The following is a 19,886-nucleotide window of genomic DNA, read 5'->3' on the forward strand; positions in this document are numbered from 1 at the left end:
CCATCAGCTCCTAGTACGTGGCTAATCTGGGACATCCATGCTAAATCCAACGGCTGAAACTGCCTTTTCTATTTTGCTTCCGTGTTCTATTGCACAGTTCTCCCTTGTCCATCATGTACGACCAGTGCTGTTCGTGGCGCAACTCACATCATCCATCAGCGCTGCAGTCGTGCACGGAAGCAGCACAAGATATCATGTTCTTCCAGGTGGAGTCGGTGTGGCCCCTGACGGGACCGATCAAGCGAACCAGCGAGCCGCACCAACCCCACACTGGAGAAACCCGCGAGCCGCGAGCGGCACCACCACCAGCTGCAGCGCCAGCGACCCACGCCGTGCGGCGGCCCCCCGTCCGTCCCACCAATTGGCACGGGCAACCTCGTAGGACGCGCCCCACGGCCACAGCGCTACTCCTCCACCACCACCCACGCACGCACCTACCCGGGGCAGCCCGTAAATGCGTGCGCAGGGGTGGGCGCGCGGGAGGGCGGTGGCGCGCTTGATGACGCCATTCAATTGCCCCACGGCCCACGCCTCCTCCCCCCACCTGCTGCTGCCGCGGCTGCTGCTGCTCCGCTCCTCCTCCTCTTATACCCTCCTCCCCTCTCGCCTCCGACGCCAATTCGCCTCGGACGCCTCCTCCTCCCCAGCCTCAGGTCAGCCCCTCCGTCCGTCGCTCCTTTCTCCTCCCAGCCCTCCTTGTGCTTCGCCTTCGCACAAGGTGTTCGTCGTTTTGCCTCAACCGCGCGCGCCGTCCAGCTGTCTTGAGTTGCCGTCGGCGGTCCCTCGCCGTCGCGTTGCTGTGGCCTAGCATCGCTCGCCCCGCGCTGAAGCTGATCCCTGCGCCACTCTTACCTGCCCTGATTTGTCGGAGCTGAAGGTGTCCGCTGTTCAGCTTCACTGGATGTTCGGCGCAGAGAGGGGAGAGTAGTGGCAGTAGCCGCCGATTCACGGGGTGGTCCCTTCAGGCGTCCGCGTTCTAATTTTGATGCTTCTACAAGGAATTTGCTGTACATCTGCCCAAATTCGAGTAGGATACGTTCATCAGTGATCACTGGAGCTGTTTCCCATCAAAAGAAAAAAAGAAGAGTGATCACTGAAGTTCTTGCGATGGTAGTACGGATTAATAGTCCTAATAGATTCAGAACCTGCCTCTCGGGCCTCATGATGTCACGTTCTCTCTAGAACTATGCAGCATTAACTTTTAAGCTAGTACTGTTCCCATTACCACAGTTTAGAGGTCCAATTATTGACGAAACAGCGAGGGCCTGAATAGGACAACAGTAGTGAACTAGTTATAATTGTGCAGCCGCGCTGCTTCTAGAATGACTCTGGCAAGGTAGCAGTTCGTAGTCACTCTTTTGTGCGTGATCAAACTGATTGTTGAGATTGTGATTTGTAAGTCTACTTATAACGAAGAAGTGGCCACATTGATCAGGTTTATTTTGGTACTGTGGTAGACCGCTAGGACTACTGGGGTCTCTAATCCCATTTGCCTTCAAACCAACTATTGCTTACTACTCCCTCCGTCCCAAAATAAGTACTTTTTATGGCATGCAAAGGCAGTTGATCATTCATCTCAATATCTGTTTATAGTTTGAAGCATAGGACTACATTTTCCATTTAGTTTTTTTTCTGATGTTTTTATTATCTTGCTTGTGGCTCAGTTGACAACACCAGACAGAGTTCTCGTACGTTCATGGAGGTTGTTCGAGAAGTCTTTAAGCATGGCTCTGCACATGGTGCCCGTGCGGCTATAAGAGCTGACCAGAAGAGTTACAGCCTTGTCCAGCTTATTTCGTCTGCACTGGATGTGCACAATATTTTGTGCAGAAAACATGTACCACCAATCCCTTTTCCATATCTTAGTTTTTTTGTGTGTATTCACTTGAGACTGTCTGTTAGCCATGAGGTGATTAGGATATGACTATCCTGACCTTATTTCTAGGTCCTGAAATATATGGTTTATTAGTTTCCCTTCTCCTTTTGTTGTTATAACTTTTTTTGTAAGGCTGGGACTGAAATTTTCAACTAATTGGGTTGACGTGATAATATGCAAGTTCAAGCTCCCCCAAAAGTGTAAGTTCAAACTTTATAATTTAGCTGAAACACTGTTGGTAGGTTTAGTGCCTTCTGGTCATTCCTCTTCTAATACAAAAGGACAATCATTTTGGTTAGGGTGCGGGTCTGAGACTGGGAGGGTATAACTACTCAAGCAATTAGTCTGCCCTGCTTTGTCCTTGCATGTTTGCTAGAAGGCATCACAAAAGTTGCACAAGTGTTCAATAGGGTTCTCCCGTATCATTTCCATAAAAAGATGACTGAACTGCACAAGTTAGCCTTTACAAAGTGCAGCCGAGTTTTTTTAGTAGCTCTAGTCAAACTCCAGTTATGTTGATGAAGGACATGTGCAGTCATTAATCTTTTTTATGCTTCCACCTTTACTTCCCAAAAATATGGTAGTTCACTATTCAATTTTGTTATGACCAAGTAGTTTGATATATAAGTCGACTGAGCTTTGGTTAGCTTACAATTCTGTTAACTGTGCGATGCATGTTGATAATGCCTTAGAGAAAACTCGGTTAAGCTGTTCTTTTTAATGACTCAGGATGGTAAAGATTCTTCTGTCAATGGAGCAAATGCGACAGGATTCCTTTGTGGTGCTCGTATTGGCATCGTGGCTAAACCCTCTCCTGAATTTGTTGCTGGGATATTTGGAACCTGGCTTTCTGGTGGAGTTGCAGTACCCCTTGCACTTAGCTATCCTGAAGTTGAACTCCTGCATGTCATGAATGACTCGGTTTGTTCCAAATTTCTTGCAGTATCCCCCCCCCCCCCCCCTCCCTTTTTAATATATCAACTTAAGTATGAAACATTTCTATTTTCACGGGGTGTTCCTTAAATGCCCCATAGAGGGGCTGTCTAGAGCCTAGACCATCTTGTAGCATATCGAGATTTAAAAAATTGTTGTATACGCACATATGTTTACAGTACAATGGACTATCCGATGTGTCTTTGTTTCTAACTTCCGCAACTTACAGGACATTTCTATGGTGTTAAGCACAAAAGAGCATCATGACATTATGGAAAGCATCTCTACCAAATGTTCCACTCGTTATTCTCTTCTTCCAACTGTGGAAAGTATACCTCCAAAGATAGATGCCCAAGAACCTTTAAGTAGTGTAGTGACTTCATCAGTTTCTAGCTTAATGGCTGAGATTGACACTTTAAAGAAAATTAAAGGTGATTACTGATGTTTATTTTACCACAAATTTATATTTCATTTATGCTGCTGCTTTTACACTGATGTTTCACTAGTGGAGTATGTTCACTGGTTAATCATGAACATATGTTCAACAGTTAACCATGAACATATGTTCAACAGTTAATATTATTTTCCAAATATGTCGTGTCCTCCTGCTATAAACCTAATTATGCTGAAATTTTGTTATGCAGGAGATGATCCTGCTCTTATCCTTTACACAAGTGGCACAACTGGTAAACCGAAAGGAGTAGTCCACACTCATGAGGGGATACTTTCTCAGGTGCATTTTATCATCTTTAAGTAGATCTATCGTACAGTTTTAGAAACATTCTAATTGAAGCTAACACTTTTGGTTACTTTGCTGTTGCTATGAGCCTATTATTGATATTTCCACACTCTTTTCATGATCCTTTTATTTATTTGAACTGGTCTGTGAGTGTTTAATATACATACCATTTTATTTACTGGTTTGGCAGGTTCAAATTCTGACAGAGGCATGGGGATATCAAAGTGAAGATCAGTTTCTCCACTGTCTTCCACTGCACCATATCCACAACAAACGCTAATACTAAAAAATATATAAGGATCTTGGACCATATTCTACACTTACATATCGATTTGCATAATTTCCAAACAAGAACCTTCTTTTGTTATTTATTCAAGTATTCAGCTATACAGATACATGTTTGGATGATATCTCCTCCTTTTCTTCCTTGGGAAAATGCTTCATATCTTCAGTTAACTAGTTAAGCTTTCCCATACTGTAGTCATAATGCCTTTTCAGGTTTAAAATGCTGAGCACACGCACTAGAATAGTAGTTAGAACCTCATCTAACTCACAATGTTTGATTGCAATTAGATAGCTTTCACACCCTTACTTCTGATTATTATATTTGGAGGAACCATTCTGTTTTGTCAATTTTATGAGGTCCTTAACTTCGATTACATGTGCATGGTCTTTTCAATGCTCTATTTGCGCCCCTCTATTCAGGATCAGTGGTAAGTACCCTCATTTACTTGTTGTATTACGTAAAATGCTTTATCTAGGAATTTACAATGGTTTGTTTGATCAATAGGTATTATGGTTTGGTTTAGGTGAACCATCTTCTGTAGCTCTTGGATTTATTTTCTGTCGTCTTCTGTAGCTCTTGGAATTATTTTCTGGTTAATGTGTCTATTTATTTGTTCTTTAGCCACATAAGATTAAATTGTTTCTAGCACATCTGTGGAGTTGCTTTCATGGTAAGTTAGTAACACATTTTCTCTGATTACAGGTCGAGTTTTTGCCAAAATTCAGTGTGAGGGGAGTATGGCAGAGATGGCGTGAGTCATATCCCAATGACGGCAGTAAAAATGATGAGGCTATTACAGTATTTACTGGAGTACGTTTCTATGGCACATACATATTTTCGTTGTCAAATTGGTTGAGATGTTAGGGTGATTTGATACTTCCTGAATGCCAGGTTCCGACAGTGTACACACGCCTACTGCAAGGGTACGATAGTATGAATCCTGATCAACAGTCTGCCTGTTCTTATGCCGCAAAGCAGCTGAGACTAATGGTAAGTCCCATGTATACCTTGTCACTAATTATATTTATTCCCTTATCTTGGTTTCAGCATTGAAATTCGAATGTTGAATGCCCCTTGTAAAGTTAATTAATGATCTGGCTTAGTCTTATCATGTCTTGCACTTCCTTTCTTTGCTGAGTACATCTGTACATGCAAACCACTGCATCTCTATTTTTAAGGTAGAAAGAAGAATATAGCTTCCTATCCCTGATATGTTCCACCTGAAAAGGTCAACAATCCCCTATAAATGTGAACTCAATCATATTCCTTTCCTTCCAAATTCTCTACGCTACCAGAATAACAAGGTTGTCAAAACTGCTTCTTTTACGACCTCGAAGGGCCTCTCTTGACTTTGTGCACCAATCTTCAAACGAAGACCAAATAGTGGACTGAATTGTGATCACATTGCGCCAGTTGAGCACTTCACCATAGTTAACATTGATCACTCCACACCTGACAAGGAGATGATCAGTGTCTTCCCTGCAAGATTTTGCTGAATACTACTCCAATGCTTCCCATTTCCACGGCCAAGAACCCTGAATTTCAGGGTTAAGCATGGTTCCTTGTACCATGTCAAAGATATTGAGAACCTGGATGAAGACTGATTGTCAACAGGGTTTGATGCGACTGTGATTGTCAACGGGGTTCAATGTCCTTGATCCAAGCTGCATTGCCCAGAGCTTCTACCAAAGTTTCTTTTCTGCCGCCTCGAGCGATGAAGACTGTTTTCTGCAGCCCTCTCTTTTTTGCACTTGCATTTGTGTCCAATTCTGGTGTTTTTCCTATTACTATATTTCTCATTTCTAGGATTCAAAGAGGCCCTTAATAGTTTTAGCCTGCACACTTTGTTAACAACTTAACATTATCTTGACTTGCATTGATATTATGCGAGTTTTCTATATCTGTGCTACTAACAGTCATTGAATCGCTGTAGATGTGTGGATCATCAGCACTTCCTTCCCCACTCATGAAACGGTGGCAGGAAGTGACAGGCCACCGTCTTTTGGAACGCTATGGCATGACTGAGGTTACAGCATAAACTCTTCCTTCTGAAATCAGTGCACGCTAACTTTGCTTTAATATCAATTTTGCAATGGCTCCTAACAGCTTATTTGGTTATAGTTTGTCATGGCACTGTCTAATCCATTGCATGGTGCAAGGAAAGAAGGTACAGTCGGTAAACCTCTTCCGCGTGTTGAGGTATGCTATGACTCCATTGTAATTAGGGATATAGTCAAACTGATTTATTCTGTATTGCTTCATGGCATTTAAGCATCTTTTTTCTCAGGCCAAGATCATTATGGACGATGGTACTGAAACTAAAACTGGAGTCGGTGAGCTCTGTATTAAAAGTCCGTCCCTTTTCAAAGAGTACTGGAAAAGACCGGAGGTACAATTTCAATTCAAAGAACCCTTTGCTAATTCATCACCCATTAGCTTCTACTCATGTGAAGTATTTACTTTCCTTCTTCGATGCATGTGAGAGAAAAAACTGGATTCCTTTTCATACTTCTATCATATAAGATTAGTTATTGGTAGAGAAAGTCTGATGATTGCATCCTTAGTTTCCTACTAATATGTACAGTTTCTTGAATGTGTACAAGTTTTACAGTGCCATCATATATTCTTTCCGTCGGATGCTAATTACATTCTTTGATGCATGTAAGAAAACTGGATTCCTTTTCATGTTTTTATTGTATAGATTCGTTATTTGTAGATAAAGTTCGATGATTGCATCCTTAGTTTACTACTGTATGGTTTCTTGAATGGTGTGCAAGTTTAACAGTGCCATCATATGATTCCTTCCCCCAGATGCTACTAATTACAGGATGTTATTGTTGTATTTGTTCAGCAAATCTGTAGTCCACTTGCTAAAATGCACATTTTCTTATTTAAATACAATCTTATCTATTAATATGACTTATGAGGTGCTTTAGCATGTACTCTACTTCTAAGTTACACCATATGAAGTTATTATACTTTCTTACCTATAAAGAACCAAATGAAGGATTCATTGTTGTGAATTTAATACCATTGCTTTGTTATTCACATGCCAAATTTCTGGTGCAGGTTACAGCAGAATCATTTATTGATGGTGGGTTCTTCAAGACTGGTGATACGGTAACCGTAGATGAGGACGGATACTTTATAATTCTAGGGCGTAAGTACCACTTTACTGCTCTGCAGTTTCACGCTCTTCTGGTTTCCTGTTTTCATTTTGACCGTGATATTATGGCTACAGTAAAAGAATATTGGGATTCTCAGCCTCAATTGTTTTTTTTGTGTAGGCACAAATGCTGATATCATGAAAGTTGGTGGTTATAAGTTGTCAGCGTTAGAAATTGAGGCGGTTCTGTTAGAGGTAAATTACCATTTTACTGAAAACTACCTCTTCAAGTGTCTAAAATATTAGAAAAATTGGAGCAGCTACTGCACTGAAAGAACTGCTGATAGTTATGAATCTCTAGTTTGTCTCTGTTCCCAGTAACGTTTTGCTTTCTCCGCAGTAGACAATGTTAGGCTAAAAGCTTCACCAAAGGATTCTTGGTGCAGTTGATTAAAGTCCTACATTACTCATCTTGCTTTATATGGTTTCCTTTGTTGTTCAGCATGACACTGTACTGGAGTGTGCTGTTCTTGGCTTGCCCGATGAAGCTTATGGGGAGGCTATATGTGCAATAATTGTGCCTAAGGAGGATGCAAAGGAAAAGGCTGAACAGGCTTCAAAGCCAGCACTAACCTTAGAAGCATTGACAAGTTGGTCAAAAGATAAACTTGCTCCATACAAGGTTTGCCTACAGAACTTCCATATTTTTTCCAGCTGCTTTACAGTATTGCTTCCTTAGATGGTTTTCGCTGCCTAGTTATTTTTTCTAGCTTTCTTTGCCAGGTATATTATGAAGTTCGCAATTTGTATGTTGGGTCTATGCAAGGGGTGGTTTCCCATCTAAGTTATATTTACAATCACATCTTCTAATGCTAAAATCATCAATCCTCTAATTATGTTAATGAACATTCAGTTTCAGTAATGCCAACAAATATTTATCCGAAAACTTTTAAGAAGTTCACATATGGTACATGTGCATAGCTACTATCTTGTCAGCCTGAATTCATTATCTTTTCTTGTTATGGAGTTAATTCTTTTTTCTATGCATGGTTAGATTCCAACAAGATTGCACTTATGGGATTCTCTTCCTCGGAATGCCATGGGAAAGGTGCGGGAATATATAATATGCTTTATCTTTAGGTGCATCTGTGTTGAGTTTGCTACTGATTTCATTGTTGCTTATTTCAGGTTAACAAGAAGGAGCTTAAGAAATTATTAGAGGTGTAGCTGTAGAAGTGCACGCTCTAGCCAATGCAACCAAAAAAACGATATGATGGAAGAGACTAGGCAGCACATTATACGTCAACACTCCCCTTCACGTGTGGCTCCCTCAGGCCTAAACGTGAACCGAAAGTGGGCTGCAATTTAATTGCGCCAGCTGGGTCTTGAACTCAAGACCTCTTGGCTCTGATATCATGTAGAAGTGCACGCTCTAGCCAATGCAATCAAAAAACCAATCTGATGGAAGAGACTAGGCAGCACATTATACGTCAACAGTAGCCACATTTACATTGATGTACCTATTTTTCCATCTCACCCTTCTACGAGGGAGACATATAGCAGTGTCAGCTAATAATTTTGTCCTGGACAACAATAATGATAATTTAGAGCAACTGTGCAAGTAAATAGTGCACACTATCCTATGCTAATCTTAAAAGCGAGAATGTGAAATAACTAGAAGTTCCATGTGCCATAGGGAAAAGCATAAGCATAGATGTTGTGTACTTATTTAGTGTCGCCGTCCCCCTTATGATATGCTGAAACTTAACCATCTATATATGCTTCCTACATTTTTGCTCATAATAACCAAAACCAATGTAAGTAGCCCCTCATGTTTTAGACATCGGTAAGTCTTCGATATTAACTTCAGCTGCTGTTATTTCGCAAAAAAAAAACCCTTCAGCTGCTGTTGCATAAAAAACACAACGCAAATTTTATGATTTATTTTCATTTAACCAATCACAAAAATATGCTGTGTGTGTCGTTAGTTGAAATTAGCTGACCGAAGATTTTTTTTCCTGAGGAACTGGCCTCTCTGTTGAGAAGAGGAATGAGGTAAACATTTCCAAAAGAACAACAACTGCAGGCTCCGGCTTCGCAGATGAATGGCAAGGCGGGTCGCACAGATTTCTTCCGTGCCCCGGGAACTTTGAAACATTGACCACAGTTCAGAGCAGTTGGTTCAGAGAAGAGAGAACCAACCCCGCAACCTGCGGTTTTTGCCGTCTGAGTTCAGACTCACCTTAAAAATGGCCTCATTGTGACACCCGAGCTCAGCATTACAAAACTAGGCCATCGGCCGTTCCCTCTCGCCTTCACCCTCCTCCTCCCACTCCACGTTCTTCCCCTCCTCGCCGTACTTCCAGGCGCACCAGAGGAAGTACACGAAGTTGACGGCGCCCAGGCCGGCGAGCAGCCAGTAGTAGTAGTCGTAGTGCCCCGCGTTGAGATCGCTGGAGAGCCAGCTCGTCCTCCCCCCGCGCCTGCTCGTGTCGTCCACCACCTTGACGATCAGGCTGTTCACCAGGTTGCCCACCCCCATGGCCATGTAGAGCAGCGCCATGCTGAAGCTGGCCATGCTCTTGGGCAGCTCCGTGTAGAAGAACTCGAGCTCCCCGATCACGCCGAACGCCTCCGCCAGCCCCATGAGCGCGAACTGCGGCACCAGCCAGAACGCCGACATGCCGCCGCCCCCGGCCAGCGCCAGCCTGCGCCGCGCGCCCTCCACCGCGCCGGACACGGCCATCGCCGCCGTGGCCAGCAGCAGGCCCACCCCGACGCGCTGCTTCATGGTGAGCCCGCGCGGGTCGCCCGTCACCCGCCGCAGCGCCGGCGCGATCCACCTGTCGTAGCTGCCCGACCACAGCGACATGGTCACCATGTTGAACATGGTGAGGGAGCAGCCCGGCACGCGGAACTGGCCCACGCCGATGCGCCGGTCCATCTCGTTGGCCTGCAGCACGGCGTAGTTCTGGCTCATGGCCTGCGCGAGGAACACGGTGGATGACCAGATCGGCAGGATCCGGACGGCCGACTTGAGCTGCTCCACCTGGTCCACCGTGCACAGCCTCCTGCCGCCACCGTTGCAATCGCGCTCTGAGGCCGCCGCGCCAGTGCCGGGTAAGTCCACGCCCCCATTGTTGCTGATCATGCAGGCCTTGTTCAGGAACCTGAGCGGATTCAAATCAAACATCGCCATATATGTCAGATGAACAATCATCGATTTTCAACAAAAAATAAAAGATGATGAACAATCATCGAGTCGATCATGCCTTTCACTCTGCAGTCTGCACTCACCTCAACCTGTCTGTGGGGACAGTGAGCTTGCAGTCCTTGAGATGATGGTACACGCCGTTCTCCGTCCTCGCCGGCAGCTGCACCCTGTAGTTCCTGATCGCCGCCACGAGGGCGGCGCCTATCCCGGCGAACATTTGCTTGGACCCCTTCTCCTTGACGTAGAGGCGGGAGCCCAGGAGGAAGCTCACCGCGGAGAGCATCATGAGGCCCATCGGGACGGCGAACCCGGCCTTCCACCCGACGTTGTCCTGCACGTAGACGATCACGGTGACGGCGACCGTGAAGGCCACCCCGATGGACGCGTAGTAGGCGTTGAAGTAGGCCTGCAGGATCCTCGACCTCCTCTCCTTGGGGTGCCGGGAGAACTGGTCCGCGCCGAAGGCCATGGAGCACGGCCGGATGCCGCCGGCGCCGATGGACAGGAACGTGAAGCCGGCGATCAGCCACGCCAGGTGCCTCGGCCCCGGGGGCGCGCACTGCTCCCCGGCAAGGCCGACGCCGCACGGCGGCGGCCGCGCTCCGGGTATCATGGCGCTCAGCCATAGGAAAACAATCCCCTGCAGTGAGTGGTGCAAATTTAGCGCAAGGGAAGCATCGGCACGCTCATATTTGGTGGTTTTGCGCTCACTGTTAGGCATGCGATGGAGCCCAGCGAGATGGCCATGAACCGGCCTGTGTACATGTCGGCTATGAGCGCTCCGGGGATGGGCGCGAAATTTGCCGCCGCAGCCCACACGAAGAGCGTTGCGCCGGCGGTGACGTTGCTTAGGTGGTACTGCTTGGTGAGGTACATGATCATGTTGGTGTTGAGCCCGAACCCCGCAACTTTCTCCAACATTTCATTTGCTGCGGATGCAAAGGAAAGAAAGAACACCATATACCATCACAAATCGAAGGGAAGTATAGTCAGTGAAAATATATGGAAATACTACATGGATGAACAGCAGTTGGGTATCCTACATGGATTAAAGGAAATCATGTTCATCCAGGGATTTTTTTGTCTCATCGACGATCATTCTCAGTTGGGTGTCATATTCCTGCACCTACCAGTCCATGCCGGGGCAGAGTAAGAGGGGAAAATATTACATACCTATGATGAACGGCAGGGCTACAAATCCACCTCTCCCTTTCACTTTGTGAGCATCGGATTCAGAGCTATGCGCATCGCCCTCCTGGGTTTCCATCGATCTTCTGCAGAGATAAAGGTCGGCAGCAGGTAGGTAGCCGAGGGAGGTGAACAGCACAAGCTCCCGCGCTCGATCGTTTCCGTTGTTGCTTGCCAAGAAGTGATGGAGTTCAAACTATGTCAGGATGCCTGCTGGGAAATGCAACTCTGAGATCGCCGGAGGGAAGAACATGCTCCTGCATTCTCCTTGGAAATTGGCAGGAAGGGCCCAGGAGTGGGATAGGTGAAGGGGGGAAACGAGGGGCGTGTACAAGAAACTACACATTCTTCCATTTAAGGTAGGAGAAGGGGAACAAACTCGTGACCTTCTTGCATAAAAATAAAACCAACACACAGGAGGAAAAAATGCTTTAAAAAAGGACGCTGGTAGTGAAAACGCGCGGTGCATGTATACATGTATTATCACTTTAAATGCTTCTCTTGAAACTTTAAGATGTTTTAGCTCTCATACCGTTAATTCGATTTACAACCCGGATTCATTGTCGTTTTTGTCTCGATGAGATCTTTGAAATTAGACCCAAGTTGTTATGTCTTTTCGACAGTATTTTTTTTCGCTTTCAAAGTTGCCACCTGATTTTTTTTTTTGCTTTTATGAAATTCTCATGTAAACCAAACTTTGGCATCAACACATTGGTAAATTCAGTACAAATACAATGCCAGCTTCAACAATAGTAGGATGGCAACTTCAGAGTTCAGCTATGTATTTTTCTTTTCCTATATTAATGAAACCGGTAGAGCTCTTGCCTTGCTCGTAAAAAAAACATGCATCCATGAAGATGCTCTACACACTTTAATTCCATGGGCAAGATCCCGCCGCGCTAAACATAGTGAGGGAATGTTTGCTCCTATAATTTCCAACGAAAAAGTCACAACTTCAACCACTACAACTACAACGCAGGGTATTTTACCTTGAGACCACATGGGCATATTCATAAAGGAATAATGTAGTCGTCCTTTACCGAGAGAAAATCGCGAGCCATAGTACTGAGGCATGAACATACAACAATAATAAAACCATCAGTTTTCCACAGCCGAAGAGAAAAGCCAAAACGAAAGAAAAGCGGGTTTGTACCTCTCTAGATTTGTTGACACGACAAGCCACGCCACCTTGGGCCAATCCTACTCATTCGCCGACCTAATTGAAGCAATTGACATCGTGCCAACAGTGCCAAAGCTTCCGAAGGGGATCAATGTTCAAGATGCCGATTATTGTCCAATTCAGAATGATAGATCTAAATTTTCACCTGCATGACGAGGACGAGACTCTAATAGTTGAAGAGCTAAACATGAAATTGAAGCAGTTGACCTCGTACTGACAATGCCAAAGTCGTCCTGTGTGCCAACTGATGGCTCACATCTCTATGGAAACGCCTCCGGGAAGGAGCAACATTAAAGAAATCGATTACTGCCCAATTCAAAAAGAAATATGCATTTTCACCCGCCTAATGGTTGAAGAGCTAACATGGCTTCCTAATGATACCACACACAATCAAGGAGAAAACGGTGCCCAAAAAGCTCATCAGATCTCTAGGGCAATGCCTCCAAGAGAGAGCAAAGTTCAAGATGTCGTTGTCGCCCAGTTTAGAAAGACAGGTCTGGCTTAGGACAAAGCTACAACTTCAATTAATTTGAAATGAAGGAAGTAGAAGCCAGCATCTCCACCAAGAAATCCTAGTTAACTCGATCATACAATTTTTCAAGTCTAGTTTGAAGATAACCCGAGGCTTACCAGAATTGCATAATTCATACCTTCATGGACAGTTTCATGAGCTCCGACAACACTCTCAAGGATAAACCTCCCTCCCTCACAGAAGGAGACTGACAAGGAGACAATTATGACATACTTCTAATGTTCCAAAAAACACCAATTATGACATCGGCTGGGATAGGCTACAAAGCCTAGATTTGAGAGCAACATCTACATCAGCTACAGAACCAACAGTGCCCCCTGCTTGTAGTTAGTAGATATAAATATTTTAGGAGTACAAACTCCAAAGTTAGTACATAAAGCATCAACTAATTCTTGAGGTAAGGAACTCTTAGGGTTTTGAGAAGCAAAATTTAAATATTGTTCAGTCTCAGTTCTAATCATGTCTAATAATAGAGGATTTCTCAGCATCATTGCAACCAATTTTTTGGAGAGAAAGGCGCATGCAAGGTCAAAGCACAACACACCGCCCGGGGAATGCCTTGCCTAGCATTTCTGCCGTTCTTGCTTGGTCTCTTTCTCCCCCTCCTCAGCCGCCAATGCCATCACCATTGATGTTCGCTACTGTTCCTCCACTTAGACTACATCCTCAATCTCTCCACATTGCTATTGACGAAAACTATGAAGCTGTCAATAAGCAGGCCGAGCAAAACGCCGCGGCCGCCGCGACTTTATCCTGGCCTACTGGAAGATATGACATGTTCATCTCCTATTTACCGATTTATGTCCTACGCGTACTTGCTGCTGTTCTTACATGTTTACCTATCAATATAAGATTAATATTGTTTTTCCCATCATCATAAGTTATTTATGGATTAAATCAATCAAAAATTGCTAATTTACTCAACACAAAGGAGGATGCAACTAGAAACATGTAACATGACCGAATGATGAATGATGATATATTGACCGGGTGTATCCATCGTTTCTACACTAGCGTAGCACATCAATATCACAATTCAGCAATTCGCAAGAGATAAAGGCGCGCGCGAGGTCAATCGAGCACACCAGCACACTGCGTCACTGCCCGGCGAATGCCTTGCCTATCATTTGTGCTGTTCTTGCTTGGTCTCTTCCTCCTCCGCCTCCTCGGCCGCCAACGCCATCACTCTGATCTGCCCTTCCTCGCCGTACGCCCAGCTGCACCAGATGAAGTACACCAAGTTGGCCACGGACAGCGCCGCGAGAACCAGATAGTAGTAGTCGTAGCGGCCCCTGTTGAGGTTGCTGGACAACCAGCTGTCGCGCCCGTCCCCCCCGGTGGCGCTGTTCATGATCCCCACGATGGCGCTCCCCAGCACGGCGCCGAAGCCAATGCCGAGGGCGAGCAGCGACACCCCGATGCTGGACATGGTCTTGGGGAACTCGGAGTAGTAGAACTCGATCTGCCCGATCAGGTTCAACGCGTCGGCGAGCCCGATGAGGCAGTGCTGCGGCACAAGCCGCATCGCCGACATGTGCACCACCGCGTCCTTGTGGTCCTGGAAGCCCTCCGCGATGGCCGCGGCGCGGCGGAGGGCCTCGGTTCGCGCCGCCACGACCATGGCAACGGTGAAGACCGCCAGCCCGGCTCCCATGCGCTGCCGCAGGCTGAGCCCGCGCGCGTGGCCGGTGAGCCGCGAGAGGGGCCGCACGAGCACGCGGTCGTACAAGGCCACCCAGACGGTGAGCGTGACGATGCCGAAGACGCTGTAGGAGGCGGCGGGGATGTTCGCCTTGCCCATCTGCCGATCCATCGTACCTGCCTGCAGCACGGGGAACATCACCTGGGCGACGATCACGCCGGGTATGATCCCCGTGGACCATATCGGCAGCACGCGGATGACGGCCTTGGTGTCCTCCACCTGCTGCACCGTGCACAGCCGCCACGGGTCACACGCCGACCCGTCGCTGTTGAGCTCCTTGCTCGGGTTCCTCAGCACGCACGCCCGGTTCATGGACACCATCTTCTTGGTGGGAACTCTGGGCCTGGAGCCAGCTTTGTTGTGGAAGCACGACGCCTCGGCCGTCTCCGGCGGCAACAGCTCGCGCCGGTTCTTGTAGCTGGCGACGAGCACCTGCACGATACCCACCAGCACGCTCCTGTCGGCCTCCGCCTTGAGGTACAAAGGCGAGCCGGCCAGGAAGAGCATGAGAGCGGCGAGCATGAGCACGACGGGCACGGAGAAGCCGACGACCCACCCCATGTGATCCTGTATGTAGACGATCACGAGGACCGCAACGACGAGGGAGATCCCCAGCACGGTGTAGTACCAGTTGAAGAAGGTCTGCAGCCTCCTGACGTTCTTGGTGCTGTTGTCCCGCTTGTCCAGCTGGTCCGCTCCGAACGCCAGCGCGCACGGCCGGATGCCGCCCGCCCCGAGCGACATGAGCAGGAACGACGTGAACAGTAGCGGCAGCTGGCACGTCAGCATCGTGCACGCGCGCGGGTTCGCCGGGTCGCACCCCGGAGTCTTCTTGTACACTGGCAGGATCGCAGTCACCAATAGCAGGCACATCCCCTACAATTAACGTACACCAACAAGATCAATTAGGCTGCAAGATCGGTGCAAGAGGAACGGGCGGAGTGCACTAATTGTGATCTGCTTACCGAGAGGCTGACGACGCATCCCAGGGCGATGACCGGGAAGCGGCCGAAGAAAACGTCCGACAGCACGCCGCCGCCGATGGGCAGGAAGTTGGTGAGGGCGGACCAGAGGTAGAGCACCATGGCGCTGGTGGCCGGCGTCATGTTGTACCGCTTGGTGAGGTATACGACCATGTTCGCTTGCAGCCCGTACGTCGCCACCTTCTCGAAGATCTCGTTCGCTGAGATTCCAGTCCAGCAGAGGGTGTCATCTCATGAGCGTGTTAATTTGTACAGCAAAGGGAAATTGGCTAACTAAGGTGCATGATCGATGCAAGGCTTGCTTACAGATGATGAACGGTATGGTTCTGAGGCCGCCCTTCCTCCTCGCCGCAGGGACAGGGGCAGGGACGGCGGCTTCCTCCATGGCCGAGACCTCCATGCTCTCTGCCTGGCTAGCTAGCTAGTGCTCCTGCAATCCAACTGCAACGACGGAGAGAGCAAGATATATAGGCACAGATACTTTGTAGAGGCAACAAGAAGAGCCCGGGAGATGCTTTGTATACGCAACAAGAAGAAGAGGCCGAGCGAGGCGATTTATATGGGCAACTGACCAGTGATGACATCAACGCTCACCGTAGATAACCAAGAAAAGGGATTAGAAAAGGAGAAGAAGAAGAAGAAGCTGAGCTGCTCCTGGGCACGAGGGATAGAGACAAGCGCTGTAGCTCAGCACTCCGTACGCTGGTCTAGTAGTGTGCGGGCTAGCTGTGAACAACCATCGCTAACTGCCTAGGTTCCGACGGAGATTGGGAACGGTCGGCCCTGCCTTTGATCCCCGGACGATGTACGTATCTGATGGGGCTTTTGAGAGAAGCTTTGGGTGGGGCATGCCGGACACGTCGCTTCGGCAGGGATGTGCATGTGTATCCATGTCGTTGAAATGCTGGTATTCCGACGTCAACGTATCCTCCTCCCTCGCCAACCATGAGATGAGAGGATTTGGTTGCGCAACTACATCGTCAAACTTGTAGCATTGCACAATAGCAATGCGAGATTGATGTCGACGGACTCAAGGATCTACGTTTTCAAGATTTCTCGTAGCTGGGGTCGCCCGCTTAGCAAGCCCCGCACGGTCATTTTCACACACTGTCCCGGCGTGGACTCTTTCTGACTGCATAATCTTAGACAACTTTTGAAAATAATACTCCCTTCGTTCCTTTACGTAAGGTGTATTATTTTCGGCACGGTGCTTAGGCACAGAATTATAGTCAATTAAGGATAAAGTTACCGTTGCAAATCGTTGGTTAGTAGCAAGTAAATTAGTTAGTCAAATAAGAGATAGACACAATCGAGAGTGAGATACTTTCCTTCTTTTGCCACAACGAGAGATACATGCAATCAGAAAAAAGATACTTTCATTTTTTTGTAAAGGGCTAAGAATGGAATTAGGAGAAATTAGAATAAATGCACTTTACATTGTGAAATTTTATCAAAAAATAAATACACCTTGTATAAGGAACCGACGAAGTAGCTTTTATTTGATTTTTTATAGCTATTGAATCAACTATTAAAAGAGAGTTGGTAAGTTGTCCTCACCTCCTCCCCGTCCTCTCTACCTTGTTTTTTTTTCCTTTCCACGCCCCTCTGGTTTGGAATAAAAATCCATACTTTGATTTTCTTGTCCTACTAGAAACCATATTTTGCATTAACTCAATCAAATTGTCTCAAAATCCTACATTAACTTAATCAAATCTTACCAAAATCTCAATTAAATCAAAACTTTCATTGCCATCCCCAACACATAATCAATCAAATCAAAACTTTCATTGCCATCCCCAACACATAATCAATCAAATCAAATCTTGACAAAACCTAAACTAAATCAAATACTTTCATTGCCATTCCTTACCTATACTCAAATCTTAATAAAACCTAAACTAAATCAAACATTTGCATTTTCTTTCCTTAACTATACTCAACAAATCTTACCAAAATCTTGAATATGGTGGGTGTAAGGTATATGTCAGACACGATTTATTTAACTCAGTACAGACACAGACGCTCATACATACGCACATTCACTCACCCCTATGAACTCACGCATACACACGCTACACCTATGAGCATCTCCAAAAGATTGAGCTCGCACATCATCTTGAGGTTGACAAAGTCGCCACAAACGCCTTCGTAGTTGATGGAAACGTTTGCTCCCACTGAATGCACATCACCGGAAGACCTGAAATAAAACCAGGAAAATGCAACCACCAATGCCAAGTCTAGTACTTGAACCCTGGTGGGTTGGTTCCACCACACGAAATCTACTCCCACCTCCCATAATGTAAGACGTTTTTTGACACTACACTAGTGTAAACAACCGTCCTACATTATGGGACGGAGGGAGTAACCATCTGAGCTGCGTTCAGTTCGCACACACGATTGGTGTTGAACCACTAGCATATGTATACCCCTAATGCAATGCACACACAGTTAGCTAGTTATTATAACACTGTACAAGTTTCAGATTTTTTTACACGACTTCTCAAAAATGCAATTCATGGGTTTCAACCAGCCTAATTCAACTTCCAATAAAATTCACTAGCACCTTGTTCGCCTCCCATGAATTGGACTAAGAATTCAAGAGCTGAATTTGGATTCAAAAATATATGGGTGTTTGCGTGCCAGAGGATTGGGAACCGTAAATTCCAAAGTAGAATCCCTTGAGTTACAATAGACCAACCATTACCTTTTTGTCTCGAAAAGGCTGGACTTTATTTGCTCAAAATGGAGCATCAAAGGGATATAAACACAATAAGCACACACCCAGCCTTTGCTTAGCTAGGATGCACACGAAAATGTTTGGCATGATCATCCCTCCTTGATCTGGTCATCGATGGGTTCCAGAACTGCTGACGGTTATCTTGCCCAGGAGATCTAGATCGGACAATATCCGGTCGTGTGCGTCCAGATCAACCTACAAGGTTCTGAGGGTGTAGCGTGAAGCTCTGGATTTTGTTGATGCCATGGAACATGTCGGCCTCTCGATTTCCATGGAGTAGACGGTGTTGGAGAAGGGCATGGTGGCTGAGATCGGAGGATCAGTTAGTCGGACGGGGCCTTGGTGGTGATGGAGTCAGCCAGGTGTTTGATAACTCTCAGAAGTAACATTGATAAGTGGGGGCGGCAACATTGCAGGATTTCATTTTTGGTGGTGCTCTTTGGGTGTCGAGTCGTGACTTTCAGGGCGAAAGCCTAAGGTCTAACCTTCATTGGTTGTTCCTGGAAATTGCCTTGCCTAAGGAATTGTTTTGAGAGCTCGGACTTCCTCTAGGGTGAAAACCTAAGATCTTGGATCGGGCAACGACGACACTTGTGCACTGTTTCCTTCTTGAAGGCATTGCTTTTGGAGACCTCTTATGTTTTCTGGGTGTTATATTTGGTGGAGGTTGGTGTGCTATTGCTGAGAGGTGTTGATCACTGTGGCGGGACCTTTGTTTTCCCTTTCTTTTTTTCTTTTTCTCCTTTGGATGTGTGTATCCTAGATGTCTTGTGACATCTTGTATGCAGAGAGTGGGTGTAATTGATATCTTTGCGATATTAATATATTCCCATTTTTAGAAAAAAGTTAGGATGCACAGAACCAGCACCAACACAAACACACATACACAAAAATCACTCCAACAACTAAACAAGTCAAATGAGACCAAAGCTATGCCTTAGTGGAGTAAAAAAGAAAAACTCCAAAGCGATCAAAACAATGATTAAAAATCTACAACAACAACCATATATGTACCAACCATCTCTTAAATCAACAGTACAACGAGAAGGATTCTCCAACAACAACGCCTTCATGTCATATTATTATTGCAGACCGTAGAGCTCATATTATATGCCATGACTTAGTATGATGAATTTTTTACTCGTGTTCATGTTATCATGATCCGACCACCATACTGCATACTATGACTCGAATCATTTTCATTCAAATTAAACTTGACGATAATTCAACTTGAACAAGCTAATGATTGAGCCATAATGCCACCGAATCGAGCTCACCAGTGCAACCTGGTGACCCACAAGTATAGGGGATCAATCATAGTCCTTTTGATAAGTAAGAGTGTTGAGCCCAACGAGGAGCAGAAGGAAATGACAAGTGGTTTTCAACAAGGTATTCTCTGCAAGCACTGAA

The 19,886-nt window shown here is 46.0% G+C and overlaps 3 protein-coding genes across 3 annotated transcripts; 1 reads left to right on the top strand and 2 right to left on the bottom strand.

Moving 5' to 3' along the window:
• The first annotated feature begins 322 nt into the window (after positions 1-322).
• Positions 323-8,581, top strand: AAE13 (AMP-dependent synthetase and ligase family protein). Its single transcript, XM_087547564.1, has 17 exons — positions 323-653; positions 1,665-1,837; positions 2,606-2,797; positions 3,039-3,240; positions 3,454-3,542; positions 3,739-3,807; positions 4,208-4,261; positions 4,537-4,644; positions 4,726-4,824; positions 5,768-5,860; positions 5,956-6,033; positions 6,122-6,223; positions 6,904-6,994; positions 7,122-7,195; positions 7,443-7,622; positions 7,995-8,048; positions 8,129-8,581. The coding sequence occupies exons 1-17, from the start codon at positions 455-457 to the stop codon at positions 8,165-8,167; spliced, it is 1,896 nt and encodes a 631-aa protein (XP_087403690.1). The 5' UTR covers positions 323-454; the 3' UTR covers positions 8,168-8,581.
• Positions 8,582-8,733: 152 nt separating this feature from the next.
• LOC125544838 (protein NRT1/ PTR FAMILY 1.1-like) lies at positions 8,734-12,046 on the bottom strand. The gene is made up of 4 exons (XM_048708609.2): positions 11,328-12,046; positions 10,866-11,083; positions 10,238-10,794; positions 8,734-10,110 (listed from the first exon to the last, which is right to left on the bottom strand). The coding sequence occupies exons 1-4, from the start codon at positions 11,419-11,421 to the stop codon at positions 9,228-9,230; spliced, it is 1,752 nt and encodes a 583-aa protein (XP_048564566.2). The 5' UTR covers positions 11,422-12,046; the 3' UTR covers positions 8,734-9,227.
• Positions 12,047-13,993: 1,947 nt separating this feature from the next.
• LOC125548647 (protein NRT1/ PTR FAMILY 1.2-like) lies at positions 13,994-16,425 on the bottom strand. The gene is made up of 3 exons (XM_048712210.2): positions 16,046-16,425; positions 15,722-15,939; positions 13,994-15,632 (listed from the first exon to the last, which is right to left on the bottom strand). The coding sequence occupies exons 1-3, from the start codon at positions 16,137-16,139 to the stop codon at positions 14,178-14,180; spliced, it is 1,767 nt and encodes a 588-aa protein (XP_048568167.1). The 5' UTR covers positions 16,140-16,425; the 3' UTR covers positions 13,994-14,177.
• Positions 16,426-19,886: the final 3,461 nt, after the last annotated feature.

Source organism: Triticum urartu, chromosome 3A (assembly GCF_056163025.1).
Source record: "Triticum urartu cultivar PI428250 chromosome 3A, HENAU_Tu73, whole genome shotgun sequence".
Taxonomy (NCBI): domain Eukaryota; kingdom Viridiplantae; phylum Streptophyta; class Magnoliopsida; order Poales; family Poaceae; genus Triticum; species Triticum urartu.

What these genes read in the sequence shown, in the direction of transcription:
- LOC125548647 (XM_048712210.2), bottom strand. Translation starts at nt 16,139, where the DNA reads ATGGAGGTCTCGGCCATGGAGGAAGCCGCCGTCCCTGCCCCTGTCCCT. An exon ending in AACCATACCGTTCATCATCT is followed by an intron (nt 15,940 to 16,045) that starts GTAAGCAAGCCT and finishes CTGGAATCTCAG; the next exon opens with CGAACGAGATCTTCGAGAAG. An exon ending in GATGCGTCGTCAGCCTCTCG is followed by an intron (nt 15,633 to 15,721) that starts GTAAGCAGATCA and finishes CGTTAATTGTAG; the next exon opens with GGGATGTGCCTGCTATTGGT.
- AAE13 (XM_087547564.1), top strand. Translation starts at nt 455, where the DNA reads ATGCGTGCGCAGGGGTGGGCGCGCGGGAGGGCGGTGGCGCGCTTGATG. An exon ending in ATATTTTGTGCAGAAAACAT is followed by an intron (nt 1,838 to 2,605) that starts GTACCACCAATC and finishes TTAATGACTCAG; the next exon opens with GATGGTAAAGATTCTTCTGT. An exon ending in ATACTTTATAATTCTAGGGC is followed by an intron (nt 6,995 to 7,121) that starts GTAAGTACCACT and finishes TTTTTTGTGTAG; the next exon opens with GCACAAATGCTGATATCATG.
- LOC125544838 (XM_048708609.2), bottom strand. Translation starts at nt 11,421, where the DNA reads ATGGAAACCCAGGAGGGCGATGCGCATAGCTCTGAATCCGATGCTCAC. An exon ending in GCTCCATCGCATGCCTAACA is followed by an intron (nt 10,795 to 10,865) that starts GTGAGCGCAAAA and finishes CACTCACTGCAG; the next exon opens with GGGATTGTTTTCCTATGGCT. An exon ending in GTCCCCACAGACAGGTTGAG is followed by an intron (nt 10,111 to 10,237) that starts GTGAGTGCAGAC and finishes GAATCCGCTCAG; the next exon opens with GTTCCTGAACAAGGCCTGCA.